Genomic DNA, 16,527 nt, shown 5'->3' with positions numbered 1-16,527 from the left:
AACAACAAAAGGAGTCAAGTGTGGGTGATAATTAAAACAATTAGGATTAGCGGACTTATATTGCTCCGCACATTATTTTATTTTACAACATAAGAACGTTGTAGTTGTCAGTATATTTGTCTATTTTTGGCCTTACTTTTATTTAGGAAATTGATGTTTCTTGTCTTCACTAGTTACTGGCTTTAGCGAATGGCGATCGAGTCAAAGACAAGCAACGAAGTCGAAATTCATTTGTTGTAGATTTGGACAAAAAACTTGCAGCAGAGAAACTTTTGAATGAGTTGTCTTCATATCATGGAGCTTTAATTCAACAGGTATTTTCATCACCATTTGGATCTTGGGATATCATTCTATGACATTTTTGAAATATTATACTGTCTTCTATATAACATGTATGAGTACATAACAATGTCCTTTGTCTTATAGATGAAACAATTGGTTGAGATATATATTAAGTTGGCTGAACTAGAGACTAGAAAGGAGGTTGGTTTCTTTTCCGAAATTGATGTACTTAGCTTTCTTTAACATGCTGAATTCTGGTGTGTCATTAATTTTTTGGCTTAGATGTTCTGATCATGGAATGATGCTCAGCTTGTGTCATAATTGCATATGACCAGGAAACTAATAAAAGGATACCAGTGCCAAGAGAAATCCGTAGTCTTCGGCAGCTTGAACTTGTAAGGGTGATATTGCCAGAGGCCATTTGAAATATTTTCTTAAATGTTTAGACTGGCAGATATGCAAGCATGTATCCTAGAATCATAATGTAATAGATTGAAGATTCATTGCCTGATTTATGAAGTGAAATGCATATGAAAAATTCTGAATTCCTGTATCGGTGGTTGTTGTTATCATGATAAGCTCTATAGTGCTTGGATGCATGTATGTATGCTTTTGTGATTGTTCATTTACATCATATACTTAAAATTTCTCCTTGAATATTGACATTGCATATGGCAAACATTCATTGGCATTGCACAGTTTGGTCACCTGCAGTAATAAAAGTAATATTTTCATGGTTTTATACAGTTTATAAGTGCATTTGGTTGTTAATTAACCATATTTATTTGTCTCAAAACTTATGGAATATTTAATTGCTCCAATTTGTTTTCTTGTTGGTTGTTACAATCAAAATGCTTGTGATAGAAGCCTTAGGATAATGTTTCCTCAAATAAGCTAGAAGTTTAATGGCCACATAATTTTTCTATAAAATGCAACTTCTTTTGAGTATCCACAATCAAACCCAGAATTTTTATTGTTTAATAAGGACAGAATTTATGTAATATAGGAAGAGCTGCATGGTACGCTATACCAGTCCGAACTGGATGGTACAGGGCATACCGTATTGTACCAGTTCGATACCAATACCCAGTATGGGTACAATACCAATACCCAGTATAGGTACAATACCAATACTCGATACGTCAAAAAAAATTTCGTACCATACCGTACTTACACTATACTAGTGTGGCACTGGTATGGGGTTCGGTATTGAGACGGCAAACCTTGGAAAGATGTATTTTTCTTTATCTGTTGTGATGTGTAGCTGACCCCATTTTGATGGGATGTGCTTGGTGGAGAGATCCAGCCCTTTGATCTGATTGGTTTTGTTTGTCTGAAATATATTCCTAAACTAGTAAAAAAAATTATTGATGCATTCTAACCCCATGCACCATAGTATTCTCTGATTACATAAGGACTTTGTGGCATGTTCAAAAGCCCAATTTTCAAATCCAGTATCTGCAGGCAAGCAAGTAAACCCTAATTTATCGATAGATCCCCTCTGCAGTGATAATAAACAACATACACAAGGCTGTTAGTCTGATGAAATTGGTCATACCTAATAATTTATATCTTGTGATATAAATGATCTTATCATTGTAATTCCTGAACACTAGTGCATCAAATATGGATTGTCTCCAAAAATTTTTGTATCCATTTGGTTAACAGCTAATGTTGCAAGTTTTTTTATTCTGCCAATATTCATCCAAAATGTGTAATGACCAGTGATTGAGTCCACATTCTGGCCTTCTTTCAGGTACCAGTTGTGACAGCCACTGTTCCAATTGATCCTAGTTGCCAATATGGGGAAGGTTCTTTCCCACACTTTAAGGGATTATCTGATTCTATCACGTACGTTGAATATGATATCTCTATCTTATATTTGATGTATAGAGAATTCTTTTAGAGGTCCTATATAATTGCACCCATGTAATCAGGATAAGGCTTTGATTATTATAATTATGCTTTTATTTAATTATTTATATAATTTGCAGGGTAATGAATGGCATAAATGTGCCTAAGGTGGTCGACTGCTTTGGTTCAGATGGTCATAAGTATCGTCAACTTGCTAAATCTGGAAATGATGACTTGCGACAAGATGCTGTATGATATCAAATCTTTTTCTATTCATTTTTATACATGTAATAAACTTGCAATATGCAGTTTAGAGTGTACTTCCATGCAATCTGCATCTTTCTATTGATTTTGACAATTTAAATTATATGATGAATAATGGGATTTGATAAAATAATCCATAATCTTTCATTTTGAAAACTGGTTGAGGCATTCAACTTTTGCTTCTTTTGTCGTTTATTAATATATTAACATCAACACAGAATTTAAACAAAAATCTGCTTTGATCTCAAGGTCTTGGCATTCAGTTCTTGGGAATAAAAATCTCTCTTTTCGTTCAGTCCTTGAGATCCGCAAACTGAGAGGACCTTGGGTTTGAATAATTTGTTCATGTAACCCTTGATGGATGGTATATTTTGTAGGTTATGGAACAATTCTTTGGTTTAGTGAATACCTTCCTGCAAAATCAGCGAGATACATGGAAAAGGAGGTTAAGGATACGTACATACAAGGTATGTTCACACTCCCATATTGGTAAAATATTATTTGTCATATCATTGACACTAATCAATTCTGTCATTGCTATTGGCTGATACACTTCATGTTCTTAGAGGATGGAGATGCAAACAGCTCATGTTTTTGGCTGCTTCCATCCTCTTGTCCATTGCCGTGGTCTGGTTTTTGATATGATTCTGATGTGCAGACTGTATTCAGATTTCAATAATTTTCCTGATGTGTTGGGTATTCCTTTTTCCTTGTGAGCGCCATTAGTGGATATGATTTCTTTTCTTGTTGTTTGAGGTTAAATTCAGAAAGTTAATCATTGTAGAAGTTTTGATATGATTTCTTTAGATCGAAGAGTACCTTCTTTTTTGTTACATGCATATTATTTTTCAGAAGCTATTCAACCTAATTAACGAACTTGTAACTCTCAAGCACAAAATGCAAGTGAAACAGAATTTGTATGTATACAGTCCTATGAAATTCTGGATTTTGGCAATACATCTTCCGAATTGATTATAACAATGCATCTTCATAAGAGCACTGGTTACATAGCACATTTCTTTCATTGAAGCATATGTAGTATAGCTATGTTAGTTTCTTTTAGGCATCACAGCTATCTATATTAGTATGATATCTTTCTACAGATTTTTAGATTCTTAGCAGATAAGCAGTGTTGTAATTATAGAAATAAAATTAAAAAAAAAATCTCCGTTGGAGTTTGGAACCTCATTGTAAGTTCCTAATCAAATCCCTGTACTGCATCAGCGAAAGTGGTAGGCTTTGTGCCACAGTTTTGCGTTGGACCTTCAAGCATATTTTTGCTTTTATATTCAATGAGACATTATATAATGAGCACATAGTAAATTGTATTCAGCTTTTCCTTTTGGGGTTCTTGGGTAATAGAATTGGTCAAGATGAAAAAATTGTTTGCATTTCTGCTGGGAAATTCCATTTTGTTTGTGAAGGGAATCTCCAAGATCCAGGACTTTTTGATCAAGTGGGACAAGGCTCAAATGTTGGCACTGGGATTCTCTCAAGGAATTAGATATGCAACCTTCACTCACCTCTCCTGGTCAATTTTAACATGTTTGGCATCTCAATTAAAGGTTCTCCTTTCTTTTGGTAGGCTCAGTAAGAATAAGATAATATATTGAAATCAGCCGTCAATGCACAGTAGTTTGCCATGGCTGACTCTTCATTTGAGGGTTTGGCTTTAATACTTGATATTAATAATCAGTTGCTTCAAACACTCATCTGAGTGTATCACGTTGTCTAGAATGTAATCTAACCAATTCTGCAGTGTTCAGTTCATCAGGCATATTGAAAAAAGTTGGCATGTTGTTCACCATCAGAACTATACTAGAATGCTCATGCCTTGCTTACTTTTTCATGACAATGGACATCTCAGTATTTATCCTTCCTCATGAACAAACTCTCCATGAATGGTTAGAGACTGTTAACCTATTATAACAAATTATTGTGTAGAATGTGCATAATATATATTCTTTGGTACCTACCTATTTGAGTGAGCAGTCCACTTTCATACAAAATGTGTCTATGAATTTGCATGTCATCTTTGTAGACTTATCATCGCATATCCTTGTGGATGTTTACTAAAATGTATTAGTTTAGGTGTATGTTACTCTCCATTTGATGGGAAACCAATTAATTCCCATGCCCAAGCCATATATATATTTTTCTCTCCAAATGGGTAAAACTGGAAATATAAACTCCTGTTTTTCCTTGCCCTGCTCGGACCCCAAAGTTCGATTCCTTCTCCCCTCCTATGCCCACCTTCCAACACCCCACTTCACTTTTGTTTTTATGTTTTTGCTGCTAGACTATGTAGCATGCATTGCATGCATCCGTGGTCTAAGTTGTTACGTGTGCATGTTTGTCCAGAAGTGCCTTAATGTTGACTGTATGAAAGTTTCTGGTGCTCCTTGACACTTGCATAATCCTCGTTTATTTAGTTCTCTCTACTTGAAACAGGTGGTTCCATTTACACCCAGTGCCGGTGTAGTTGAATGGGTTGATTGTACTGTTCCTCTTGGTGAATATCTTTTAGGAAGGTTTGTTATATTCAACCGTGCTATACTATGAAGCTACATTTTTGTCAATATTTAATCTGCTGATTGTTTCACATATTTACTCTTTCAGCACGAGGAATGGGGGGGCACATGGGCGCTATGGGATAGGAGACTGGTCATTTCTTCAATGCAGGGAGTATATGACCAGAGTAAGTTCTATGACATCTTCCGTTTGAGATGTGTATTAAGCAAAACTGTTGTTTTATATAAAACTTAAAGCCTGCGGTCTTGTATTATTGTGAATTCAGGAATGGGGATGTTTGGACAGGAAATATGTAATCCTTTCTGGGCAGGCTTGATTATCAGATACAAAATAGTTTAACTAATCATTCTGATAATAGATTAATCATGGACAAGCAAACAAATCAAAGGAGGGGGCTCTTTTTTCCTTAATCATTAAACTAAGTTGTATATCATGTCACATGCAAGAGCCAAAGTCATGGTTACATTACAACTTTGTTAAGATTTGACATAGATGATTGTCCTGTCATCTGAAGAAGTTGATTTTTTGAATAGGAAAAGGACAAGCGGAAAGCATTTCTCGAAGTCTTAGACAACTTCAGGTATAAAAACAATTTAATTCTTTTCTTCCTTAAGCTAGCAATATAAAATCTCGGGGATAATATTTTTCATACCATGATTCAATTAGGCCGGTGATGCACCACTTCTTTTTGGAGAGATTTATGCAGCCTGCTGATTGGTTTGTAAGAAGACTCTCATATACACGAAGCGTTGCCACTAGTTCAATGGTCAGTAAAGGTTCTTTTAGCACTGATTATTGCTTTATAGTCTCTCTTTTTCAGCATTGTTTCCTTCATTTCAGCATCCATAATTGTAAATATTAGTTGTCTGAAAGCATGGTTATTGAGTATTCTTGACCTTGATATTTATGCACTATTGGCATGATGTAATGATATATAGAGCTTTATTGCTTGAGTGCAGGTAGGTTACATTGTAGGGCTAGGTGATCGGCATTCAATGAATATTCTCATTGATGAAGATACAACGGAGGTGGTACACATCGATCTTGGTGTTGCCTTTGAACAGGGTCTCATGCTTAAAACGCCTGAGAGGGTTTGTACTTTGACAAACAACATTCTTTTGTCATTTTTTCCTAGTTTCTGAAGATAGTTCTGTTTGCACAAGGAAACTATGTTAGATGTTTGTATCACATTTTCTCTTTGGCAGGTTCCATTTCGTCTGACGAGAGAGATAGTAGATGGCATGGGGGTTACTGGGGTGGAGGGTGTTTTCAGAAGGTGTTGTGAGGAAACTCTCTCTGTCATGAGGACAAATAAGGAAGCATTGCTTACTATCATTGAAGTATTGCAACTATCACTGTGTGCTGGAATAATTAGATTCGCTTAGCTGTAACCTCCTCGGGATAGCTAAATGTGTCTAATCTGCAGGTTTTTATTCATGATCCACTCTATAAATGGGCTCTTTCTCCTCTGAAAGCTTTGCAGCGACAGAAGGTATATTAGAAATTATTGTGATGATACTATTCTCTTGTTATTGTAGTTCACAATTCCTTACAGCATAAATTGTTTATGATATTTTAAATACTAAATTGTGTGTTGACCAAAACATTTTAAAATAAACAACATGTATTATCATTCAACTGTATCTGATATTCTGTTATCTACAATTAAAGTTGATTTCAGGTAATCTGTTGTGTAAAATTGTTCCTAATATTCAGTTTCATCCTGGTTCATGCTTTGCACTTGCAAGTTGCTGCATTATTCTGAAAGTGCTTTTCATCTTAATTGATAATTTATTTCTAGCATGATCAGCATCTATGTTACTGCAGCCTTTTTGACCTTTATCTTTGCAGGAAATTGATGATAAGGAAGACTCATGCTTGGACAGCTCACAGGATGCTTACGAAGGAAACAAGGATGCAGCACGTGCCATGTTACGTGTTAAAGAAAAGTTAGACGGTTATGAAAGTGGTGAAATGAGAAGTGTACAAGGCCAGGTATTGGCTGTTTTTATTCATGCATCAACTCCAAACTGCCTATGCATATACGGTCAAATATTGAGGCAACTGCGGCCCTGTTTGGTGTTAATGTAGGTAGTAGAGCTTTTGTCTATAGAGTTTTGGATAATTGAGCTTTGAATGAAAAGCTGTTTGCTTTTTGATAACTACATATCTCAAGTAGTGTGGAACTTTAACATCACTTTGGTATCCCAAGTGAGAAAATACTTTTAGTGTTAGGAAATACAATAAAGAATACTGCATAGTACTTTCAATTGTCTAACTGGTTGTGCTGTCAAAAACTGTTATTATAAAGTATTTTTATTTTATAATTATTTATTTGGACATCTTAATCTAATTAATATAATAAATAATATTTTTATTATAATATAATAATAATATAATATGATTATAATAATATAATAATAATAATGATAGTATAATACTATTATTAGTGTAATTTAATATATTATAATATAATATAGTATAACTTAACATAATGTAATGTAATAAGGAGGGAGTAGATTCTCATCGTTATCATAAGATTAAAACTCAAAATTCTTAATTGCACGATTATGACAATTAAAGGATACCAACTTAAATGATTATGAAAATAAAAGAATTTTAACTTATTTTTTAAAAAAATTCATTTCAGGTTACTCAAATCAAGTCCCTCTTTCAAGGAGGCAGCGGGGATTCGACTTCCCCTGGGGGTAGGGAGGAAGTTGATCGTAGATTATCAATAAATCTAGAATTAATTCTTCCTGGGTCGATGCCCGAGCGGTTAATGGGGACGGACTGTAAATTCGTTGACGATATGTCTACGCTGGTTCAAATCCAGCTCGGCCCAATAATTTGTTGCTCCATGAATATAAAATAATTCCAGCTCAGGTGAGCTTGCCTAAAAGAGAACAGCTTTCCGACATGTCTCATGTGAAAATTTTGCCCATAAGCTCCAAATTGGAGCTTCCCTAGTAGTCCTTTTTCAGCTTTTGGAGGAGCTCGAAATCTGTTTCAAAATCTTGCTAAATGCCTCAAAATCACCCAAAAGAGCTTCTACCCCTCCAAGAAGTGCTTTTTGGCTCTTTAAAAGCATGCCAAATAAGGCCTATATATTGCACATTTAAAACCAATAAAGGGGGAAAAACTGAGATGTGCATAAAGGGAGTTGAGTGTCATGTAGAATCTGGAATGAGTTGAAATGGAATGATGATATGGTTTTATTTTATGAAAAGCTGAGGTGAGAGTGCTTTACCAACATGTAGTAGGTACACTTTGACTGTCAGAGGGGAACATTGCCTATGATTCTAGAACTATGGCCTAGCAAATCTCCAATTATTTGGCCTACACAGCATTGGCAAGGCAAAACTGAATGGGCTAACAGCACCGAAAACAGAAAACGATCGTGGTGAGACACCTATTTAAGAGTCATGACTGGCTCCAGTCTTCAGTTTCCACTGAACAAAAGATCAAAATAGAGCAGCTTAATCATAGACATTTTATATTTTTATGAGGTAAGGATATTGAGCTGTAGTGATACCTGGATTCTGAGAACATTGAACCTGCCACTAATGCAGAACCAGCCACATAATCATTCGTTGTCATTTAACCTTGATCTATCGAACCTCAACTTCTCCTGTTCTATCATCTATTACATTTCCCTGTTTATTTAGCTATCATTTGTTTGTGCATGTCGATGCAGGTCCAACAACTCATACAGGATGCAACAGACGTGGATCGCTTGTGCCAGATGTTTCCAGGTTGGGGAGCATGGTTGTGACAAAGCATAGAAAGTCTTAAGCAGTCCTGGCATCCAAACACATTGTAAAGATAGCTCATTCTTGACTTCTTCCACCTCTTTTGTAGAGTTTGTGCATGATCGATGCTACTTATCCATGTAAAAGTGTATCACGTCCCTAATATTCTCTAAATCCATCCTTTTTCCTCTTTCATTTTTGCCCATACATTTTGTGTGTTTTATAGGCTTTGTATAAGATTCAGATAATAATGAGGAACAACGAGAGGAAGTATTCTAATTGTACAGAGAAATAAATCTTCAAGCATTATAATCATCTAGCACATTTACATTAATGTTTGGGATATAATATTCATCTCTTCCCCTTGATGGTTTCTTTCACGAACAATAGCGGGCTACTGTTATTTTTCAAATCATTGATTCCCAAGGGTCCAATGTTAATCTGGTGCCCATTCTATATGACCGGTTCATATTCAAATGCCTCATACAATGATTAATTGCATCCTACATTGCCTATCATAATTGCAAAGAATTATTTAACTGTTAGTGACTTTAAATATCCATTGTTTATCTAGCCTCAAAGGCACAAGCATATATTAATAAATCTAGACTTGAACCAGGCATAGATGCAACAGTTTAGGGAATCAACATTGATATTAAGGTGCTGCACTTGGATATATCTGGATAATTCAATGGCTGGCAACTTCTGCTCCAGCTGCAATATTCTGCTTACAAAACCTGAAAGTTTCTTGCAATAGCCTTCTTATTTGTCGACGATACTTGTAGATGTGTTGCACATAATAATTAGTGTATTGGCATTTTGATTGTATGTGGATGTCCAACAACTGTTTTCTTTATATTGTTTACCCCCTTGACTTCAAAGCAGATAAAACATCTCCCTCGCCCTCTCTGTGGTGAGAGGAAAAGAGCGGGAGACCTTATGCAGCTTCAGGTTTTGTATTCCCCCCATGTGAATGTGAAACATAATAAATCATTTGGAGATAGATAGCAAATCGTGTTCTCAGCTGGGTCTTGATGAGAAGGGGAGAGGGAGGGAGAGAGAGAGAGAGGGAGGAGCTAAGGAAGCAACTGGCCTTTGTTGTTCCAAAATCTGTGGTCCCTTATGTGTATGTGATTCTCCTAGCATCCATTTCAGTATTTTATTTTTCGGTAAAACGTAAGTCTCTACTCAGATTGTTCTGAAGCAAAGACGGACGTAAGCATTGGTACAAACTTTGTGCAAGGTCATTAGTTACCAGATCCTTTTCTCTTTTTTTTGGCTAAAGCCAGATCCATTGAACGCTACAAAATTTTACTGCTGTTGCTAGCCGCGAAAGACGAGATCCATTTAGCGCTGTATGTGATTCACGATAGATGTGGGTAGCTTGGAAGTTGAACAATTGCAGCAGATTCTCCAGATATCAATTAGAATAGGATGGAAATCCATCGGTCCAAAAGATGGGAGCGGAATCTCCTCCAAAGCATGCTCGTGCACCCGAGCACCCTGGTGAATATAATCATGGTGATTAAGTTTCAAGTGCACTTTTTATCAATATGCAGGAAGCTCCGTGCATGCAAACATCCTAATAATTATAGTCATGGTGATTGAGGTTAAGGATAGCACTACGTTAATCTATATTTGCTGCAGAAGAGATGCACACCAACAACGCCAGTCTACAAAGAGAATTTCTTTAAGGAACTATTTATGAACTGCATGAAAATGATGGAACGACGACAAATCGTGGCTATGAATTGGTTTCCCACCTAATTCTGTTAGAGGTGAAGTGTCCTGTGCTTGGTTGAAAATACTCCCATGAATCAAAGAAAAGAGTCAAGGTAAACAACTGCATTCCATACTTCAATGTGCTGTGCCGTGTGTAGTCCAATATCCACGCGACCCCTTGTGCATTGCCCCAGGATTATATCCAACCTTTTATATTACCCCATAACTCCATGACCTGTTGCCCTTTTCTCCGACAATTTAGGATTGACTTCATAAATCCTTTTTCCCCAACTAATCCTGTTTATGGACCACTTCTGTATTGCACCAACAGAGGACTAGCCGTACTGCATCTGTATCTAAACACGCCCACCTGCATTACCTGCGTCCAAAAGGTGATTAAAATTATTTCAGAGTGGCACAAAGATGGATGCATGATCTCCAACTTAGGGCTAAACTAATTCACTCAAGTTCTTCTCATTTTTGGTCAATTTGATCAAATTTAATAAGAGAATTGCTACTATTCTAAGTTTCTGAGACAAACTCTCTAAGCTATCCACAAGAGGAAAGGACTTGTTTGGGCTACCTAGGGATGGCAATTGGTTTCGTCAGAGTATTTGAAAAAGCTTCTAATAGGTGACAACCTAACCAAAAGCTACAATAAATTGGCCTCTAGTCTAGGTTGGTCTAGTGATATAGTCCATTAGTATATAATATCCTTTTTGCTACTTTACATGTATTCAAGGGAAAGAAGTAGGTATACAAATAACGCAAAAAATAGGATCTACTTGTCAATATAATATCATTAACACTTTTAACTTAGCTCAGATTGGATCAAATTTAATGATGCTACTTCTAATACATCAACAATAACACAGAACGTCTTCAATGTGATTGGAAATACCCATCCATATAAGTTGCAACAAACATGCCAGGTGCTGGTATGAGTGAATAAATAAGTGGGCCAAATATGGGCCGACAGCCTAATATCTAATATCATCAATTACAGTGTACATCAACATTAGTTTCTTTAAGCTACGTTGATATGTTATCCAATTAGATTTGTAGATGTGCTTCCCCAAATAATGTTTTGGCGTGTCACCTAGGAGGAAGGGGGAAAAAAATAATTTTTCGTTCACGTAGGCAAACTTAAATGGATCTCCTGTTTCCGATCCGATCCGACCCGATTACAGCCTGCGAACCACAGGACCGCGGATAAGAATGCTTTAAATTACGGAAATACCCTCCCACTCCCGCGATATAAGACGGCTGATTAGGGTTTTTCCTCTTCGCTGTGCTTCCGAAGCCTCCGCCGCTTGTAGCCGAAGCGCAGAGAGGAAGAAGAGAGCGCAAGCCTTCCGATAAAGATGGGGTGAGTTCTCCCAAGAAGACCTAAATCCGAGCTCTTCCTTCAATGTTTTCATTGCTTTTCTTTTTCTTTTTTCAAATGTTTGTTTCCGAGGGTTTGGAATATGGTATTAGTGTCGCCCAACTTTATCTTGTTCGTTGTCTGATTCGTTCTTTCGGATTCGTGTTTCGATCCGTATGAGCTCTCTTTCATTGGTATCTTGGTTGTTGGCTTGTTTGGCTGGACTACGGATCTAGGGTTTAGGAAGCGCGGGGATGTTGAATTTTTATAACTAGAAACCCTTATACGATTGGCTCTTACCAAAGGCTTTGTCTCTATATATTATATCTGGTTGTCTCGTCAACCTTTGAATTGTAATCTTTCATAAATTAAATGAAAGAAAGCATTGAAAAGAATTGCGTAGAAAAGAAGACATGTTGAGAACTGGAATCTGTGGCATAGAAATTGATTTTTTTTCCAAATAATTTGATATAGATTTCATAGAGTTGCTATTTTTATGTAATAATATATATTTGGACAAAGATGTGATGGTGAGAAATGCAATTCTTAATTTTCATCTACTTGTCCAGTTATCCTCGGATTTTTGCGATTAAATATATTGGTTTGACTTTATAATATCATTCATTGACTCATGCCAATTTGAATATTTGATATAATTGATAGTTGATGCTTAGGGAAATTTATTTTTGATAGTTTTCATGTAGAATAAGATTTACAACTATTGATCTATGTTCTTGAGGTCTCACTATTTTGCTGTCGCTTCAGGCTTCTGCTCCACCTGTCCTTTGTTTTACTTGATGTGTCACCATACTCTCATGATAACTTAAATTATCTATTTCGAAAACTTTGCTCATTTGTGGGTTCCCCCCACACCTCAAGTCCTCTGTTGGTGCTTTTAGAAAGGTAGATTTTTACCCAAAAATGCCAGAAATAAATATGAAACGTATCAGTGTTTTATATATCATAGCTATGCATGTATGGTGATCATTAAATGCGGCCATCATTGAGTAATTTTTCTGCAGTTTTTTATGTATTCTCCTTAAAAATGCTGCTTGATACAATACTGTGCTTGCAATTAAGTCCTCAGCATGTTGCCCCTATAATGTCATTTTAGTAAGCTTTAATTCCAAGGGATTTGTCGATTTTATTATTAGGGACAAATTGTCGGCTTTATTATTACTGACGGTGCAAATTGCTTAGAACCGGTTGTAGCATTAGAGGTCATCCCATTAACATGTTATGGGTTGTTTGCCCATCGATACTTTATATATTTTCTGGTTTGTGACTTGAGTACCAATTTTCTGTACAATCTATATGGGAGGTTTTTTTTTTATCATTCATTGATCCTGCATTCCTCCATAACAGGAAGACTCGTGGTATGGGAGCTGCTCGCAAGCTCAAAACCCACAGGAGGCGGCAAAGATGGGCAGACAAAGCATACAAGAAAAGCCATCTTGGCAATGAGTGGAAGAAGCCCTTTGCCGGTTCTTCACATGCCAAGGGCATTGTTCTTGAGAAGATGTACGACATATATAAATGAATACACACACACATATACATATATATACATGCATATCGATAGATAGATAGATAGATGTGATACACATACATATACGCACATATATGTTTACTGTTCATTGTGACTTTCTGTTTACTATTTAGAAGTTTGAATAGCTAAGTCTTGGATCACTTTTGCCAGTGGCATTGAAGCCAAGCAGCCCAACTCTGCTATTCGCAAGTGTGCCAGAGTTCAGCTTATAAAGAATGGGAAGAAAATTGCAGCCTTTGTGCCAAATGATGGTTGCTTAAACTACATTGAAGAAAATGTGAGTTCTATGTAAACCTTTATTCAAATTATAGCAGCAATATTGCTTAGGCAATCTACACAGACAGCACATAAAAACCAGGTTTTTTTTAACTGTTATATTTATGGTTCATTCATTATTATCTTTTCAGTTATTGTTTTCTTTCGTCGAAATTGTCACTAAGACACTATATGTTTTTTAGGATGAAGTGTTGATTGTTATTTGCATGTATACCCTCTTAAATATACAAAATTGCATGGATACTTTCGTAAAATTACTATTTGCATATATATTCTTCTTTTTTTCATATATACCCGTACCATTTAACATCGTTAAAAAATTAAATGGCTTAAAATTAAAATGACCGAAATACCCTTATGGGTAGATATGCAAAAAAAAAAGTTATAAGGGTATGCACGGGAATAGGAACTTTATGAGGGTATTCGTGTAATTTTTTTATATTTAGAAGGGTATACATTCAAAAAATTAAAAAAAAATTAAAACTTGACTAAAATTTGTCAAGTCTTTTATGATTCAGTTGGATTGACAGGTCAAAAAAAAAAAAAGATCGAGTCACATTGTCAATTTTCTTTTTTAAGATCTTGATTCGGTTAAGTTGGAATATTAGGTGATCATTTTGCTAATGCTATTTTTCATTTGATTTTGATATAATTATCATTATTAAATCTATGACATTTACATATTCTTCATTATTTTAAAAAAAATTAAGCGTATCGAATTTAAATTAATTATTGATGCTTAGGTTAGTAAAATATTTTTTAGTGATTTGTAAATGTTGAGTTGTTTGGTTTTGAGACAAGAATTTGGTAGAAGCAACATGATTTATTCTATGAGAGTTGATATTGAGATGATTTAATATTTTTTGTTATTTTTTTATTAATAAATTATTTTTACTGGATTTTGATCATTTTTTATTAAATTTTTTTAAGTGTATATTCTCTTAAATATACGTAATTGCATAAATATCTTCTCAAAGTTACTATTTGCATGTATATCCATATAAAGTTTTTTTTTGGCACTTCTACCTATAAGGGTATTTCAGTTATTTTAATTTTAAGTTGTTTATTTTTTAATGGTATTAGATGGTATGGGTACATATATAATTATATATAAAAAAAAGTAAAAGAAGGGTATGCATGCAAAATAAGTACTTTATGAGGGTATATATGCATGCAAATAGCAATTTTACAAGGCTATTCATATAATTTTATATATTTTAGAGGGTATACATGCAAAAAAAAAAATTCTATCTTTTCATTATTATTTTCTTTTGTGGAAATTGTCACTAAGACACGGTATGTTTTTCAGGATGAAGTGTTGATTGCTGGATTTGGACGGAAGGGTCATGCTGTTGGTGATATTCCTGGAGTAAGGTTCAAGGTTGTGAAGGTTTCTGGCGTGTCGCTACTGGCACTCTTCAAGGAAAAGAAAGAGAAGCCTCGGTCTTAAAATTTCATCCTGGGGTCCTTTTGGATGGGAACCATTCTGATTCTCGTCTCTTTGTTATTTTCACTCTGTAGGCCAGTTTTCTGGGGACATGTCTGGGAAGTTCTGTAGACTGCTAAGCAGATTTTTCATAGTTATGCCATGTTGTTACTTTTTTATATGCACTTGCAATTGATTTGATCGTCATATTTACTGCATGAATGTGTCTTATTCATATCTTGACGTTGCATTGCTTCTTTCTGCAATTTTGGTCAATATGATGGGCTCATCCTTGCGTCAAGATAAATAATTGCTAGTTCAGCATTTTTTTTTAGTGTACGACAGTTTCTTTCGGTCATTATTTGGGCAACCAGATCAGCTTCCAGATCTTTTAATTTGGTGTTTAGTCAAGCAACTGCTTGCTGTCTTGGATTAGTTCATTCGAATGACAGACAATGATCATAGTTTTCTCTTTTATCTGGTGTTTGTGCATCTTGAAAATTTTGTGATACAATGTCATTTATGGAGAAAATCGGGTGGTAGGGTAGTTGACAGTATCAAGATTGTTTCTTTTTAATTTACAGATTTCTCTCTGTTGGTGACCTAAATATTTTCCCGAGCTTTTTAAAGGACTGTTATTTTGAATGTTTGAAGGTCTTGTGCTGGGGAAGCTGACCTAGTCTCTTATTGGAGGCATAGGTGACTGAAATGCAGATATTGAGGAAGACAGGTCTCAAATTTTCATTTTAGTTCATTAATAGGTTATGCGCTGGTGTAGCAGCCAGGCCTCTATTAAGGACAACTTGTTTAAGAAATAGAAGATTACCATCAAGCTAATTGCAGCAAAATTTAGACTCAGAATTTTTGCCCTTAATGACTATCAGATTCGATGGTCAGGCGAGGTGGGGCAAGATATTCAGTTTGATTTTGAGGGATAGCCAGTTTGATGGTGAGGTGGGACAAGATAATCAATTTGATCCAGACGCCGTAAATTAAGCAGTTTGTTGTAAGCATCTCCCTCTCTTTTTTTATTTTTCCGAGTGTAAGTAAACGTTAATTATCAAATTAAGAAATTAAAAAAATTGAGAACCCGGCCACTTCAAAATACCCATATTAGTTTGGCAAACATTATTGACCGCTTTCTATCAAATTAAGCTTTCGCAATCTGTTGATTAGTTACCATCCTGGATTGCTGCTATTCTGATTCTGTCATAATCAGTCTAGGGTTTGGGTTGTGTAGCAGGAAGACCTCGCTAGGAACTACAAGAGCTACTCGGGAAGTTCTCATCAGAACTCAACAAAATTCTCATTTACCACGTACATCTGTTGGTGGTTTTACCCACAACATTCCATCGCCGCCCAGCCTTCGCCCGACTCCAGAGGCTCAACCGGGCTACTCTTCGTCGTACCCGCCATAATTGCTTTTCTCGCGATCGTCACCCCTGTGCCCTTGCTCACCGGCTCTCCCGACCAAAAGCGTAGCATGAGCACTCTGATGCCACCA

At 35.8% G+C, this 16,527-nt stretch overlaps 2 protein-coding genes and 1 non-coding gene across 12 annotated transcripts in view; all 3 read left to right on the top strand.

Annotated features, from left to right (window-relative positions):
- Positions 1-8,999, top strand: part of ATM (Serine/Threonine-kinase ATM-like protein) — an 84,153-nt gene extending 75,154 nt beyond the window's left edge. For 5 of the 9 annotated variants that reach the window (XM_088701880.2, XM_088701878.2, XM_088701875.2 and 2 more), the window contains 15 exons: positions 174-314; positions 427-483; positions 618-677; positions 2,039-2,133; positions 2,277-2,385; positions 2,778-2,867; positions 4,852-4,931; positions 5,020-5,098; positions 5,466-5,512; positions 5,599-5,698; positions 5,892-6,023; positions 6,138-6,272; positions 6,359-6,424; positions 6,784-6,927; positions 8,630-8,999. In XM_088701880.2, coding sequence (XP_088558006.1) covers positions 174-314; positions 427-483; positions 618-677; positions 2,039-2,133; positions 2,277-2,385; positions 2,778-2,867; positions 4,852-4,931; positions 5,020-5,098; positions 5,466-5,512; positions 5,599-5,698; positions 5,892-6,023; positions 6,138-6,272; positions 6,359-6,424; positions 6,784-6,927; positions 8,630-8,707 — 1,413 coding nt within the window. In that variant the 3' untranslated portion in view covers positions 8,708-8,999. Of the gene's footprint in view, positions 1-173; positions 315-426; positions 484-564; positions 678-2,038; positions 2,134-2,276; positions 2,386-2,777; positions 2,868-2,966; positions 3,257-3,824; positions 4,932-5,019; positions 5,099-5,465; positions 5,513-5,598; positions 5,699-5,891; positions 6,024-6,137; positions 6,273-6,358; positions 6,425-6,783; positions 6,928-8,629 lie in introns of those variants that run through there. The other 4 variants (XR_015967572.2, XR_015967573.2, XR_015967574.2 and 1 more) reach the window with 4 other exon arrangements.
- Positions 7,694-7,777, top strand: TRNAY-GUA (transfer RNA tyrosine (anticodon GUA)). The gene has a single exon. It is a non-coding gene; the product is annotated as a tRNA-Tyr (tRNA).
- Positions 9,000-11,648: 2,649 nt separating the features above from the next.
- LOC103701997 (small ribosomal subunit protein uS12) lies at positions 11,649-15,202 on the top strand. Of its 2 annotated transcripts, none has more exons than XM_008784253.5 (4): positions 11,649-11,775; positions 13,138-13,293; positions 13,472-13,598; positions 14,907-15,202. In XM_008784253.5, the coding sequence occupies exons 1-4, from the start codon at positions 11,771-11,773 to the stop codon at positions 15,045-15,047; spliced, it is 429 nt and encodes a 142-aa protein (XP_008782475.1). In that variant the 5' UTR covers positions 11,649-11,770; the 3' UTR covers positions 15,048-15,202. The 2 variants fall into 2 exon arrangements, with proteins under 2 accessions (XP_008782475.1, XP_038982985.1); XM_039127057.2 differs by lacking the exon at positions 14,907-15,202 and adding an exon at positions 13,780-13,956.
- The last annotated feature ends 1,325 nt before the right edge of the window (positions 15,203-16,527 follow it).

Source organism: Phoenix dactylifera, chromosome 7 (genome assembly GCF_051530095.1).
Source record: "Phoenix dactylifera cultivar Ajwa chromosome 7, Ajwa_hap1_PhDact_Kaust_v1.1, whole genome shotgun sequence".
Taxonomy (NCBI): domain Eukaryota; kingdom Viridiplantae; phylum Streptophyta; class Magnoliopsida; order Arecales; family Arecaceae; genus Phoenix; species Phoenix dactylifera.
The sequence above is the reverse complement of the archived record's forward strand: the minus strand, read 5'-3'. Positions and strand labels throughout refer to the sequence as shown.